The 15690-nt window shown below is 44.5% G+C and overlaps 1 protein-coding gene across 2 annotated transcripts in view; it reads right to left on the bottom strand.

Annotated features, from left to right (window-relative positions):
* Nucleotides 1–3317: 3317 nt before the first annotated feature.
* c15h3orf52 (chromosome 15 C3orf52 homolog) overlaps nt 3318–15690 on the bottom strand; it is a 28559-nt gene continuing 16186 nt past the window's right edge. For both annotated transcript variants that reach the window (XM_036965302.2, XM_036965303.2), the window contains 4 exons: nt 9474–9544; nt 6650–6831; nt 6208–6275; nt 3318–3994 (listed from right to left, as the gene is read on the bottom strand). In XM_036965302.2, the coding sequence (XP_036821197.1) occupies nt 6229–6275; nt 6650–6831; nt 9474–9544 (300 nt within the window). In that variant the 3' untranslated portion in view covers nt 3318–3994; nt 6208–6228. The remainder of the gene's footprint in view (nt 3995–6207; nt 6276–6649; nt 6832–9473; nt 9545–15690) is intronic.

The following is a 15690-nucleotide window of genomic DNA, read 5'->3' as shown; positions in this document are numbered from 1 at the left end:
TATAATGGAGTTAAGTAGCGCATTACTTTTGAGTATTAGTGCAGTTATTTGGAAAGTACTGTCTGAAATTACAGTACACCCTCCCTATTGGTTCAGAGAGCAGAGTAGAGACAGTAGTGGTACAGAGACACATGGAACAACAGGAGACAGTAGAGACAGTAGAGACCGTAGGGACAGGAGAGACCGTAGGGACAGTAGAGACAGGAGAGACCGTAGAGACCATAGGGACAGTAGAGACAGTAGAGACAGTAGAGACCGTAGGGACAGTAGAGGCAGTAGAGACAGTAGTGGTACAGAGACACATGGAACAACAGGAGACAGTAGAGACAGTAGAGGCTGTAGGGACAGTAGAGACAGGAGAGACCGTAGAGACCATAGGGACAGTAGAGACAGTAGAGACCGTAGGGACAGTAGAGACAGTAGAGACCATAGGGACAGTAGAGACAGTAGGGACAGTAGAGACAGTAGGGACAGTAGAGACAGTAGTGATACAGAGACACATGGGACATCAAGAGACAGAGACAGTAGTGGTACAGAGACACATGGGACATCAGGAGACAGTAAGGACAGTAGAGACAGTTGAGACAGTAGTGGTACAGAGACACATGGAACAACAGGAGACAGTAGAGACAGTAGAGACAGTTGAGACAGTTGAGACCGTAGGGACAGTAGAGACCGTAGGGACAGTAGAGACAGTAGAGACCATAGGGACAGTAGAGACAGTAGGGACAGTAGACAGTAGAGACAGTAGGGACAGTAGAGACAGTAGTGATACAGAGACACATGGGACATCAGGAGACAGAGACAGAGACAGTAGTGGTACAGAGACACATGGGACATCAGGAGACAGTAGGGACAGTAGAGACAGTTGAGACAGTAGTGGTACAGAGACACATGGAACAACAGGAGACAGTAGAGACAGTTGAGACCGTAGGGACAGTAGAGACAGTAGAGACCATAGAGACAGTAGAGACCATAGGGACAGTAGAGACCGTAGGGACAGTAGAGACCGTTGGGACATTAGAGACAGTAGGGACAGTAGAGACAGTAGAGACAGTAGGGACAGTAGGGACAGTAGTGGTACAGAGACACATGGGACATCAAGAGACAGTAGGGACAGTAGAGACAGTAGAGACAGTAGGGACATTAGAGACAGTAGTGGTAGAGAGACACATGGGACATCAGGAGACAGAGACAGTAGAGACAGTAGAGACAGTAGTGGTACAGAGACACATCAGGAGACAGTAGAGACAGTAAGGACAGTAGAGACAGTAGGGACAGTAGAGACAGTAGTGGTACAGAGACACATGGGACATCAGGAGACAGTAGAGAAGGTAGGGACAGTAGAGACAGTAGAGACTGTCTGGCGCCCCCCCCCCCCCTTGGGTTGTGCCGTGGCCGAGATCTTTGTGGGCTATACTCAGCCTTGTCTCAGGATGGTGAGTTGGTGGTTGAAGATATCCCTCTAGTGGTGTGGGGGCTGTGCTTTGGCAAAGTGGGTGGGGTTATATCCTTCTTGTTTGGCCCTCTCCGGGGTATCATCGGATGGGGCCACAGTGTCTCCTGACCCCTCTTGTCTCAGCCTCCAGTATTTATACTGCAGTAGTTTATGTGTCGGGGGGCTAGGGTCAGTTTGTTATATCTGGAGTACTTCTCCTGTCTTATCCGGTGTCCTGTGTGAATTTAAGTGTGCTCTCTCTAATTCTCTCTTTCTTTCTCTCTCTCAGAGGACCTGAGCCCTAGGACCATGCCTCAGGACTACCGGGCATGATGACTCCTTGCTGTCCCCAGTCCACCTGGCCGTGCTGCTGCTCCAGTTTCAACTGTTCTGCCTGTGATTATTATTATTTGACCATGTTGGTCATTTATGAACATTTGAACATCTTGGCCATGTTCTGTTATAATCTCCACCCGGCACAGCCAGAAGAGGACTGGCCACCCCTCATAGCCTGGTTCCTCTCTAGGTTTCTTCCTAGGTTTTGGCCTTTCTAGGGAGTTTTTTCTAGCCACAGTGCTTCTACACCTGCATTGCTTGCTGTTTGGGGTTTTAGGCTGGGTTTCTGTACAGCACTTTGAGATATCAGCTGATGTACGAAGGGCTATATAAATACATTTGATTTGATTTGAGACAGTAGGGACAGTATAGACAGAAGAGACACTAGGGACATTAGAGACAGTAGTGGTACAGAGACACATGGAACATCAGGAGACAGTAGAGATAGTAGAGACAGTAGGGACAGTAGAGACAGTAGGGACAGTAGAGACAGTAGGGACAATAGAGACAGTAGTGGTACAGAGACACATGGGACATCAGGAGACAGTAGAGACAGTAGGGACAGTAGAGACAGTAGAGACAGTAGGGACAGAAGGGACAGTAGAGACAGTAGTGGTACAGAGATACATGAGACATCAGGAGACAGTAGAGACAGTAGGTACAGTAGAGACAGTAGGGACAGTAGAGACAATATGGACAGTAGGGACAGTAGAGACAGTAGAGACAGTAGGGACAGTAGAGACAGTAGGGACATTAGAGACAGTAGTGGTACAGAGACACATGGGGCATCAGGAGACAGAGACAGTAGAGACAGTAGTGGTACAGAGACACATGGGACAGTAGAGACAGTAGAGACAGTAGGGACAGTAGGGACAGTAGAGACAGTAGGGACAGTAGAGAAAGTAGAGACAGTAGAGACAGTAGAGACAGTAGGGCACAGTAGGGACAGTAGAGACAGTAGAGACAGTAGGGACAGTAGAGACAGTAGAGACGGTAGGGACAGTAGAGACAGTAGGGACAGTAGAGACAGTAGAGACGGTAGGGACAGTAGGGACAGTAGAGACAGTAGAGACAGTAGGGACAGTAGAGGTACAGAGACACATTATCACCACCTAGTGATCAGAAATGTGGATCACAGACAACTTCTGTACTTGTAAACAACAACAACTTATTTACAGGAAAACAACAAAAATGCAACTTCCTGCAGGTGAATATCGTGGTCACTCAACTAGGACAACCCCGTTGCTAACTAGGACAACCCCGTTGCTAACTAGGACAACCCCGTTGCTAACTAGGACAACCCCGTTGCTAACTAGGACAACCCCGTTGCTAACTAGGACAACCCCGTTGCTAACTAGGACAACCCCGTTGCTAACTAGGACAACCCCGTTGCTAACTAGGACAACCCCGTTGCTAACTAGGACAACCCCGTTGCTAACTAGGACAACCCTGTTGCTAACTAGGACAACCCTGTTGCTAACTAGAACAACCCCGTTGCTAACTAGGACAACCCCGTCGCTAACTAGGACAACTCCTTGCAGAGTACAATAAAAAACAAAACATTTATTTCACAAAATTACAAAATACAGTTTCCAATCAATTCATGTAAAATGTAAAATGTGAAAGAATATAGAGATTGAAGCAATGCCTCAAATTGGAATAGTTAGTTCTCTCAGACATGATATATAGACTATAGAGTAAGTATCAGGAAGTCATATTACAACCGATAAATGATCTTGGATAAAAAAGATCTTGGATAAAAAAAAGATCTTGGATAAAAAACATCTTGGATAAAAAACATCTTGGATAAAAACATCTTGGATAAAAACATCTTGGATAAAAACATCTGGCTTGGCCACAGACGTTGTTAATCCACTTTGACACTTAACATGCAAACAAAATAATTCACCGTCAGACAAACACTTAATGTCAACACCCCATTATCCTCATTCCAAAAGTACACTTAGGCCTTTCCATTCTCTTGGCTACTTGAGATAGTTGGAATGATTGGAATGTGCAGAAAAGTCTCATCAATGTCTATTTGTCATACAGTCTGTCAGGTTGTACATGCCACTGACACAGCAGTAGTGATCCAGTTTCACAGGGTTTCATTGTGTGTGTGTGTGTCTGGGTTGGTCCATGGGTTCTACGTAGCAGTCAGATATTCCACTCAATCAGATGGGTCTCTTGGATCTGCTCAAATCTCTTTGCTGGGAAACTCTTAAAATATAGAAACACATTTTTGTATTTACAACACTAGAACGTAAACATACAGTGCCTTGCGAAAGTATTCGGCCCCCTTGAACTTTGCGACCTTTTGCCACATTTCAGGCTTCAAACATAAAGATATAAAACTGTATTTTTTTGTGAAGAATCAACAACAAGTGGGACACAATAATGAAGTGGAACGACATTTATTGGATATTTCAAACTTATTTAACAAATCAAAAACTGAAAAATTGGGCGTGCAAAATTATTCAGCCCCTTTACTTTCAGTGCAGCAAACTCTCTCCAGAAGTTCAGTGAGGATCTCTGAATGATCCAATGTTGACCTAAATGACTAATGATGATAAATACAATCCACCTGTGTGTAATCAAGTCTCCGTATAAATGCACCTGCACTGTGATAGTCTCAGAGGTCTGTTAAAAGCGCAGAGAGCATCATGAAGAACAAGGAACACACCAGGCAGGTCCGAGATACTGTTGTGAAGAAGTTTAAAGCCGGATTTGGATACAAAAAGATTTCCCAAGCTTTAAACATCCCAAGGAGCACTGTGCAAGCGATAATATTGAAATGGAAGGAGTATTAGACCACTGCAAATCTACCAAGACCTGGCCGTCCCTCTAAAATTTCAGCTCATACAAGGAGAAGACTGATCAGAGATGCAGCCAAGAGGCCCATGATCACTCTGGATGAACTGCAGAGATCTACAGCTGAGGTGGGAGACTCTGTCCATAGGACAACAATCAGTCGTATATTGCACAAATCTGGCCTTTATGGAAGAGTAGCAAAAAGAAAGCCATTTCTTAAAGATATCCATAAAAAGTGTTGTTTAAAGTTTGCCACAAGCCACCTGGGAGACACACCAAACATGTGGAAGAAGGTGCTCTGGTCAGATGAAACCAAAATTGAACTTTTTGGCAACAATGCAAAACGTTATGTTTGGCGTAAAAGCAACACAGCTGAACACACCATCCCCATTGTCAAACATGGTGGTGGCAGCATCATGGTTTGGGCCTTCTTTTCTTCAGCAGGGACAGGGAAGATGGTTAAAATTGATGGGAAGATAGATGGAGCCAAATACAGGACCATTCTGGAAGAAAACCTGATGGTGTCTGCAAAAGACCTGAGACTGGGACGGAGATTTGTCTTCCAACAAGACAATGATCCAAAACATAAAGCAAAATCTACAATGGAATGGTTCAAAAATAAACATATCCAGGTGTTAGAATGGCCAAGTCAAAGTCCAGACCTGAATCCAATCGAGAATCTGTGGAAAGAACTGAAAACTGCTGTTCACAAATGCTCTCCATCCAACCTCACTGAGCTCGAGCTGTTTTGCAAGGAGGAATGGGAAAAAATGTCAGTCTCTCGATGTGCAAAACTGATAGAGACATACCCCAAGCGACTTACAGCTGTAATCGCAGCAAAAGGTGGCGCTACAAAGTATTAACTTAAGGGGGCTGAATAATTTTGCACGCCCAATTTTTCAGTTTTTGATTTGTTAAAAAAGTTTGAAATATCCAATAAATGTCGTTCCACTTCATGATTGTGTCCCACTTGTTGTTGATTCTTCACAAAAAAATACAGTTTTATATCTTTATGTTTGAAGCCTGAAATGTGGCAAAAGGTTGCAAAGTTCAAGGTGGCTGTGGCCTCTTCCTCATGTCACTTCCTCATCCTCATGCCACTTCCTCATCCTCATGTCACTTCCTCATCCTCATGCCACTTTCTCATCCTCATGCCACTTCCTCATCCTCATGCCACTTCCTCATCCTCATGCCACTTCCTCATCCTCATGTCACTTCCTCATGTCACTTTCTCATCCTCATGTCACTTCCTCATCCTCATGCCACTTCCTCATCCTCATGCCACATCCTCACCCTCATGCCACTTCCTCATCCTCATGCCACTTCCTCACCCTCATGCCACTTCCTCATCCTCATGCCACTTCCTCATCCTCATGCCACTTCCTCATCCTCATGCCACTTCCTCATCCTCATGGCACTTCCTCATCCTCATGTCACTTCCTCATCCTCATGTCACTTCCTCATCCTCATGCCACTTCCTCATCCTCATGCCACTTCCTCATCCTCATGCCACTTCCTCATCCTCGTGTCACTTCCTCTGAGATATGGCTTGATGCATCATCATGACAGCAAAAACATCACAACAATACAGACAGTCAGACTGTTTCATGATAATGACCTACCCCCAGAGTATTGCGTAGTCGTCACCAATACAGCACGCCACTTCTGCTCTCACTAGTCACTGAGCCAACTGCAAAGGACAAGGAATAAAGAGATGGCGCTAAGAATAACATCACAGGGACATTTCAGAATTTAAATTCATTTGTTTATATTTACGCAACAGATAATATTGTTATATTGTGAGGGTAAGTGCTCGCATGTGTGCCACTCTCACCCTGCATGTCCAGTGTGTGTGTCTCACTCTGCATGCCCAGTGTGTGTGTGTCTCATCCTGCATGTCCAGTGTGTGTGTGTGTGTATCTCACCCTGCATGTCCAGTGTGTGTGTTTGTATCTCACCCTGCATGTCCAGTATGTGTGTGTGTGTGTGTGTGTCTCACCCTGCATGTCCAGTGTGTGTGTTGTGTCTCACCCTGCATGTCCAGTGTGTGTGTATGTGTCTCACCCTGCATGTCCAGTGAAGCCGGGTGTATATACAGTGGGTGGTTGAGCTCAGGGTCTTGGTCATAGAGAGACTGTCTGAAGACATTATACACCATCTCTCTGCTCAGAGTGAACTGCTCCAACTCAGTATTATTCCGGGGCATCAGGAACCTCAGCCGGTAGTCAGCTTGCACAGAGCCGTTTCTGAGAGGAAGATCAGACCAGACAGTCAATCATACAGGGGTCTCAAATAAAACTGTGAAGGACCTCGGCGTTACTCTGGACCCTGATCTCTCTTTTGACGAACATATCAAGACTGTTTCAAGGACAGCTTTTTTTTCCCCATCTACGTAACATTACACAAAGAAAAAATCTGACATTTTCTGTCCAAAGAATGTGGCAGAAAAATGAACCCATGCTTTTGTTACTTCTAGGTTAGACTACTGCAATGATTTACTCTCAATGCGCTACCCGGATAAATCATTAAATAAACTTCAGTTAGTGCTGAATACGGCTGCTAGAATCCTGACTAGAACCAACAAATGTGATCATATTACTCCAGTGCTAGCCTCTCTACACTGGCTTCCTGTTAAGGCAAGGGCTGATTTCAAGGTTTTACTGCTAACCTACAAAGCATTACATGGGCTTGCTCCTACCTATCTATCTGATTTGGTCCTGCCGTACATACCTACACGTACGCTACGGTCACAAGACGCAGGCCTCCTAATTGTCCCTAGAATTTCTAAGCAAACAGCTGGAGGCAGGGCCTTCTCCTATAGAGCTCCATGTTTATGGAATGGTCTGCCTACCCATGTGAGAGACGCAGACTCGGTCTCAACCTTTAAGTCTTTATTGAAGACTCATCTCTTCCGTAGGTCCTATTGAGTGTAGTCTGGCCCAGGAGTGTGAAGGTGAACGGAAAGGCTCTGGAGCAACGAACCGCCCTTGCTGTCTCTGCCTGGCCGGTTCCCCTCTTTCCACTGGGATTCTCTGCCTCTAACCCTATTACAGGGGCTGAGTCACTGGCTTACTGGTGCTCTTCCATGCCGTCCCTAGGAGGGGTGCGTCACCTGAGTGGGCTGAGTCACTGATGTGATCTCCCTGTCTGGGTTGGCGCCCCCCCTTGGGTTGTGCCGTGGCGGAGATCTTTGTGGGCTATACTCGGCCTTGTCTCAGGATGTTAAGTTGGTGGTTGAAGAGATCCCTCTAGTGGTTTGGGGGCTGTGCTTTGGCAAAGTAGGTGGGGTTATATCCTGCCTGTTTGGCCCTGTCCGGGGGTATCATTGGATGGGGTCACAGTGTCTCCTGACCCCTCCTGTCTCAGCCTTCAGTATTTATGCTGCAGTAGTTTATGTGTCGGGGGGCTAGGGTCAGTTTGTTTCTCTTTCTGTCTCTCGGGGGACCTGAGCCCTAGGACCATGCCCCAGGACTACCAGGCTTGCTTGTCCCCAGTCCACCTGGCCGTGCTGCTGATCCAGTTTCAACTGTTCTGCCTGCGGCTATGGAACCCTGACCTGTTCACCGGACGTGCTACTGTGGGAGAAAGATGTACATATAGGGAGAAATGTAATACTGTACCACAAGAGAAAGATACACTTAGAGTGCATTTGCCATTCTGGTAAAATGCATTGTCTATTGTATAGGACAGGAAGCCAAAGTAAGGCCATGAAAGCATAGGACAGCTGGACAAACCAAGGTCAGAGGGACATACAAAGGAGGGGGTCAGCCAAATGACCAACTGATGGACTATAGACATAGGACATATATTTTTAGGACATGAAGAGAAGAGACACATAGTCTACTAGTCCTAATAAGGACAGACATACCAAAGACCACACCAAGCTGAACATAAGGGGGTCCATAGGATAAGATGGGCATATATTATTTTTGGGACATGAAGAGGTCCTGTCACCATTATAACTTGACTGAAAGCAGATATGGGCGTTATTGGGCGTGAACAAGCAGGAAGCACAGATTGAAAGATAATGGTGGCAGATGGACTGAGGGAAGTAACTTCATTTGCATGTGGGATGGACTCATATGTTGTATGTGTATAAAAACAGAGCCAGTGCTCTGGAAAAGGGTGTGTTCCACGGACCATCTAGGCTTCTGATGTGTTTGTATTAAAAGCCTATATTGAATTCACAAGTTCTTGTAAGTGTTAAATTTTGTTACGATTCTCCACGACACTCCCTGTCCCAGACCTGCTGTTTTCAACTCTCCAGAGACAGCAGGAGCGGTAGAGATACTCTGAATCGGTTATGAAAAGCCAACTGACATTTACTCCTGAGGTGCTGACCTGTTGCACCCTCAACAACTACTGTGATTATTATTATTTCACCCTGCTGGTCATTTATGAACATTTGAACATCTTGGCCATGTTCTGTTATAATCTCCACCCGGCACAGCCAGAAGAGGACTGGCCACCCCTCATAGCTTGGTTCCTCTCTAGGTTTCTTCCTAGGTTTTGGCCTTTCTAGGGAGTTTTTCCTAGCCACCGTGCTTCTACACCTGCATTGCTTGCTGTTTGGGGTTTTAGGCTGGGTTTATGTACAGCACTTTGAGATATCAGCTGATGTACGAAGGGCTATATAAATAAATTTGATTTGATTTGATTTGAATCACCATGTCCTCACTAGGACCAAGAGTTTTCCCAGAAGACTTGACCAAGAAAAATAGGCTTCACTGTAATTATATATGATTGCAATGAACCATGGGAAATAAATATAAGATTTCCATCTGGTTGTCATTAAATGCAGAGTGGAAAGGACTGCACCGTACTGGAAATAGACAGCCTTTCAATGAACACAGTAAAAATATGTGTTCATTGATTTACTATGTGTTACCTGAAGTCAGAGATTTCAACACTGGAGAAGTAGCGACCCAGGGCCGGAGATGAACTGTAGAGGTCAGACAACTGAGTGGAGGGAGGGAGGGAGGGAGGGAGGGAGAGAGAGAGAGAGAGAGAGGGAGGGAGGGAGGGAGGGAGGGAGGGAGGGAGAGAGAGAGAGAGAGAGAGAGAGAGAGAGAGAGAGAGAGAGGGAGGGAGGGAGGGAGGGAGGGAGAGAGGGAGGGAGAAAAAAAGAGTAAGAATGAGAGTGTGAATGTCTTTCCTTGGAACTCAACTACCTCTCACTACTATGGAAGTTCCCTTGTTCCAGTTAAACCCTCCTCTTTCAGATTCCTTCCACATTCTAACTTAAACTGACAACACCAGAATACGCTAGGCAAGTGTGGCAGAACAATAAATAAACAGAAACAGATGGTGGCACTTGAATTATTATGTTTTGCATGATAGTACTGTTTAACAAAATGAGTGGTAATATTTTGAGAATAAACTCAACATTAAATTTTGAGAATAAAGTCAACATTTTGAGAATAAAGTCGCAGTTTACTTCAAGATTAATGTAAGAGATTTGGTTATTAAGTGCGTGACTCCCTGGCAACACCGTTGAAATGCCTGAGATAAATGACCTGTGGAAACTATATATCCTTGCTCTTTTATAAAACAATAATATATAATATTATAAGTATCAGGACCTAGAGAAGGTTGTGAAACTTATTATTTTCAGAAGGAGGAACCGCGGAAAGGTAGAGATGGGCGGGGTGTGTGTGTGTGTGTGTGTGTGTGTGTGTGTGTGTGTGTGTGGGCAGTAAAAAGTAGGGGCAACAACAAACAGCCATCAACCTAGTGATCTAATAACCTCGTTCACTCAATCTACAGATCATATTTATTTACACATTTTATTACTTAACCCTTATTTAACTAGGCAAGTTAGTTAAGAACATATTCTTATTTCCAATGAAGGCCTACTGAGAACAGTGTGTTAACTGCCTTGTACAGGGGCAGAACGACAGGTTTATATACACTAGGCTACCTGCCTCCTCTAACCACTAGGCTACCTGCCTCCTTTAACCACTAGGCTACCTGCCTCCTCTAACCACTAGACTACCTGCCTCCTCTAACCACTAGGCTACCTTTCCTCTAACCACTAGGCTACCTGTCTCCTCTAACCACTAGGCTACCTGCCTCCTCTAACCACTAGGCTACCTGTCTCCTCTAACCACTAGGCTACCTGCCTCCTCTAACCACTAGGCTAGGCTACCTGTCTCCTCTAACCACTAGGCTAGGCTACCTGCCTCCTCTAACCACTAGGCTAGGCTACCTGTCTCCTCTAACCACTAGGCTAGGCTACCTGCCTCCTCTAACCACTAGGCTAGGCTACCTGTCTCCTCTAACCACTAGGCTAGGCTACCTGTCTCCTCTAACCACTAGGTTAGGCTACCTGTCTCCTCTAACCACTAGGCTACCTGTCTCCTCTAACCACTAGGCTACCTGCCTCCACTAACCGCTAGGCTACCTGCCTCCACTAACCGCTAGGCTACCTGCCTCCACTATCCGCTAGACTACCTGCCTCCACTAACCACTAGGCTACCTGCCTCCTATAACCACTAGGCTAGGCTACCTGTCTCCTCTAACCGCTAGGCTAGGCTACCTGCCGCCCCAAATCTAATAACCTGCACGTACACACCATGTTTCCCCGTGGCAATTTCAGACTATAGGCATAAACTCTTCTAACCGGCCGGTGCATTATGAGCACAAACAAAACACTTTATTGGCTGTGTTACTGACTGAAGAGAACTGGGGCTGAGTTCCTGTCTGTCACTGATTGAAGAGAACTGGGGCTGAGTCCCTGTCTGTCACTGACTGAAGAGAACTGGGGCTGAGTCCCTGTCTGTCACTGACTGAAGAGAACTGGGGCTGAGTCCCTGTCTGTCACTGACTGAAGAGAACTGGGGCTGAGTCCCTGTCTGTCACTGACTGAAGAGAACTGGGGCTGAGTGCCTGTCAGTCTGACATCCGAATTCGCTACAACATTATGCCGCGTAGCCTAGGCGAACACAAAAATACATGAATATTGGCAGCTATTAACGACCTTATCCGGGATGCTTACCTAACAGTAGTATTTCCCCCTATTGGCAACTATCCTAACAGCTATAGGTTAGTAGTCTACGTGAAACAAGCGAAATGTCAGTATAGAGACAAAGTGGAGTAATTTTTGCCTAATGTTAGCTAGCTAGCTAACATTGAAACTGGTTGGTTAGCTACCAGCAGATTCATGAAGCGTAGTAACATTATGAGTTGGGATCATGTTTAATTGTTTGCTAGCTAGCTACATGTCTAAACAAAAAGACTCCACTCTGCCAGTAACCATTTCACTGTGCCGTTTACACCTTCTGTATCCTGTGCAGGTGACAAATAAACGTTGATTTTATTTGATATAGTATGTGTTTACCAGAGACGGTAATGTGAAGAACAACATGACCTGCATCAAAGTCATATTAGGATATAGCATTAGGCCAACGAGACAGTGTCCAAGTTCTAAAATTATCCCGGTAGAATATATATATATGTATATATAATAACAAAAACAAATTAGCTAAAGTGAAGATATTGTAAGCTATATGATATGGTCATTGTTTGAACTGGCTAGCCAGCTAACTTAACATTAGCTAGCCAGTTAACTTAACACGAGCTAGCTAGCTAACGTAACATTAGCTAGCTAACTTAACATTAGCTAGCTAGCTAACTTAACATTAGCTAGCTAGCTAACTTAACATTAGCTAGCTAGCTAACTTAAAATTAGCTAGCTAGCTAACTTAACATTAGCTAGCTAACTTAACATTAGCTAGCCAGCTAACTTAACATTAGCTAGCTAGCTAACTTAACATTAGCTAGCCAGCTAACTTAACATTAGCTAGCTAACAAGCTAGAAATGATCCATAACATTTTTTTTTTAAAGTTGCTTTTAGTTGCCTGGTTTGCTAGATTGACCTAAATGAATAATGAATAATAATGAATAAATAAATAACATTTACTGAATTCATTTTAAAACTGATGGGTTTATTTATACACCAGTTATGCTACTTTGGACCACCAGGCTGCTGATGTCATGCAGCCTATCGGTTTTTATGTTTATACTTTTCATAAAGACAATGACGAGTTTGATGTCTAATGGCAGAATGTTCTGTGACAACTGTCTACAGATATAGTATAAATCATCCTTTAATCTTGAAATCTCTGATTTTTGTACCCAGCATACTCACTCTGTTTAGCACATGGCCTCACATGTGAGGAGAAAGAGATGGGCGGGGCTCAGGCTTAAGAGGGTGTGAACGATGCTGAACGGGTGTAGACAAAGAAGAGCTCTCCAGTAGGTGTACTTTACCAAAACATTCAAAGGCCATTTTCTCCAAAGTGGGGTTACAGGTTTATCAACTTTCAAAGCAGAATTACTTTCCCATTGTTCCTCAACTGTAGTGTGTGAAATACAAAGGGTGGGTCTAATTCTGAAAGATGATTGGTTAAAACCGCATTCCAGCTGGTGTCTATTCCACAAGTTACCACCGGCTAAATCTATGATGTTAAAATGCCTATTTACTCTGTTCCATTTGACTGCTGCAATCCACTGTCTCATCAGCCCAGCCAGGCAATTTATAAACTTGATCTCCACTATAAAAAGCATCTAGACATTATCTCACATTTTTTTTAGACTTACATTTAGTTTTCAACAGCAGAGATTTGCTTTAAACCTTGCTGTCTGTCTCTCTGACATTTACAACATTGTTTCAATATTCAAATTCGATCTTCAGCTGTCCCATGGTAATGAACGTGTCGGTTGTCGGGACGAGACAGGCAGGCAGTGTTACTCAGCCAGTCAAAATCATGAATCAGCTGGCTTTTATCAGCTTTTATGGATAAACTGGAAAAAGGTCAAAACGAAATGAAAATCAGCTAGTTTGCAGTGGATGTATCCCAATAAATGTCACTAGAAAACATCGTAAACAAATGCTAATGCTGCTACTTTGTTGTTATTGTGTTTGACGTGACTGTAAATTAGCCGTAGTTGGCCAGCTAGCAAACAAGGGATAAGAACGTTGCCAGCCAGTATGGATAATTTAAAACAACATTTCAAGTGACTGGGTCGCGTCCATAGATTGGCTTCTCGGGCATTATCACTTTTAAATACACAGTTAGTCTAGCTCTGAATCAATTGTAGTCCTGTCCAACGGCCGCGGGAGGACTGAACAATGAAGCTGGAGTTTTACACAAGTTTCCGCGGGAGGACTGAACAATGAATGCTGGAGTTTTACACAAGTTTCCGCGGGAGGACTGAACAAAGAAGCTGGAGTTTTACACAAGTTTCCGCGGGAGGACTGAACAATGAATGCTGGAGTTTTACACAAGTTTCCGCGGGAGGACTGAACAATGAAGCTGGAGTTTTACACAAGTTTCCGCGGGAGGACTGAACAATGAAGCTGGAGTTTTACACAAGTTTCCGCGGGAGGAGCGGCAACTCAAGGACCACTCCTGCATTTCCAATACCAGCTAATCCGTTTGAATAATTAGTCCTCTAAATATATGAATATTAGATCAATTATGATAGACTATATAGGCAGGCTATATATAACATGTATTGGGTGTTAGCCTAGCATCATATCTCCTTTCACTATCGATCTATCGGTCAAGGATGGGAGGATACATCGGTTATCCCAAAACAGGGGCATTGTCTCCATTCTAGGCTATTTGTCTCTAACTGAGACTAGCACTGGTTCACGTTATAGAGTCTAGACCGGATAATAGACTAGTCTAAACAGGCTAGTTTGCTGTTAGTCATTTTAAGTTCCATTAAGTCCCCCCCCCCCCCCCCCGCCCCCCCCCCGCTCCGTGTCTATGCAAGGTCCATGACAGGGGCAGCCCTCGCAATCCTTCTCCACGCCAATTCGTGACCTACATTCACAAGATAATAAGTCTCCCCAGGGGGCAGTGTTGACACTGATACTAGGGACTGGTACTGTTCCCTTATTTTGGCCCCATAGTGTGGCCCCTGGGGTGGTTAGTAGGTGGATGATAATACACACTCACTCACGCTACTGCAGTCCCTCTTTGTTCTGTCTCTCTCTTTTTTGCTCCCTCTCTCTAGTTCTCTCTCTCAAGCTCTCTCTCTTTCTCTAGTTCTCTCTCTCTCTCTCTCTAGTTCTCTCTCTCTAGTTCTCTCTCTCACTCATTCATGTTCTATTCCTGGTTCTCTCTCCCTAGTTCTATCTCTCCCTAGTTCTACCTCTCCCTAGTTCTCTTTATCTCTAGTTCTCTCACTCGTTCTCTCTCCCGTTCTCTCTAGTTCTCTCTAGTTCTCTCTCTCTAGTTCTCTCTCTCTCTAGTTCTCTCTAGTTCTCTCTCTCTAGGTCTCTCTCTCTAGTTCTCTCTCTCTAGTTCTCTCTCTCTAGTTCTCTCGTTCATGTTCTCGTTCTCTCTCTAGTTCTCTCTCTCCCCTCAATCTGTGACCTACATTCACAAGATAATAAGCATAGACCTATGAGTCTACTTCATTGGAGGTGTAGCATACACTAGGTCAAAGGTTTTAGAACACCTTCTCATTCAAGGGTTTCTCTTTATTGTAGAATAATAATGAAGACATCAAAACTATGAAATAACACATATGGAATCGTGTAGTAACCAAAAAAGTGTACTAACCAAAAATAGCCACCCTTTGCATTGATGACAGCTTTGCACACTCTTAGCATTCTCTCAACCAGCTTCACCTGGAATGCTTTTCCAACAGTCTTGAAGGACTTCCGACATATGTGGACCACTTGCTGGCTGCTTTTCCTTCACTCTGCGGTCCGACTCATCCCAAACCATCTCAATTGGGTTGAGGTCGGGTGATTGTGGAGGCCAGGTCACCTGATGCAGCACCCCATCACTCTCCTTCTTGGTCAAATAGCCCTTACACAGCCTGGAGGTGTGATGTGTCATTGTCCTGTTGAAAAACAGGACCACTAAAACATATAGCCTCAAAATGATGAAAACGCTATGAAGAAAATTACTGTTTAAATGATATTGTACGTAGTTTTCAACTCAATCATATCAGAGACGTGAAATATACAACTCCAGGAGAAGTGTGAAGTATATAAGCCCAAACCAGATGGGATGGCGTATCGCTGCAGAATGCTGTTGTAGCCATGCTGGTTAAGTGTGCCTTGAATTCTAAATAAATCAAA

Source organism: Oncorhynchus mykiss, chromosome 27 (assembly GCF_057628025.1).
Source record: "Oncorhynchus mykiss isolate SJ-2025 chromosome 27, ASM5762802v1, whole genome shotgun sequence".
Lineage (NCBI taxonomy): Eukaryota > Metazoa > Chordata > Actinopteri > Salmoniformes > Salmonidae > Oncorhynchus > Oncorhynchus mykiss.
Note: the sequence above shows the minus strand (reverse complement) of the source record. Positions and strands in the feature narration are given on the sequence as shown.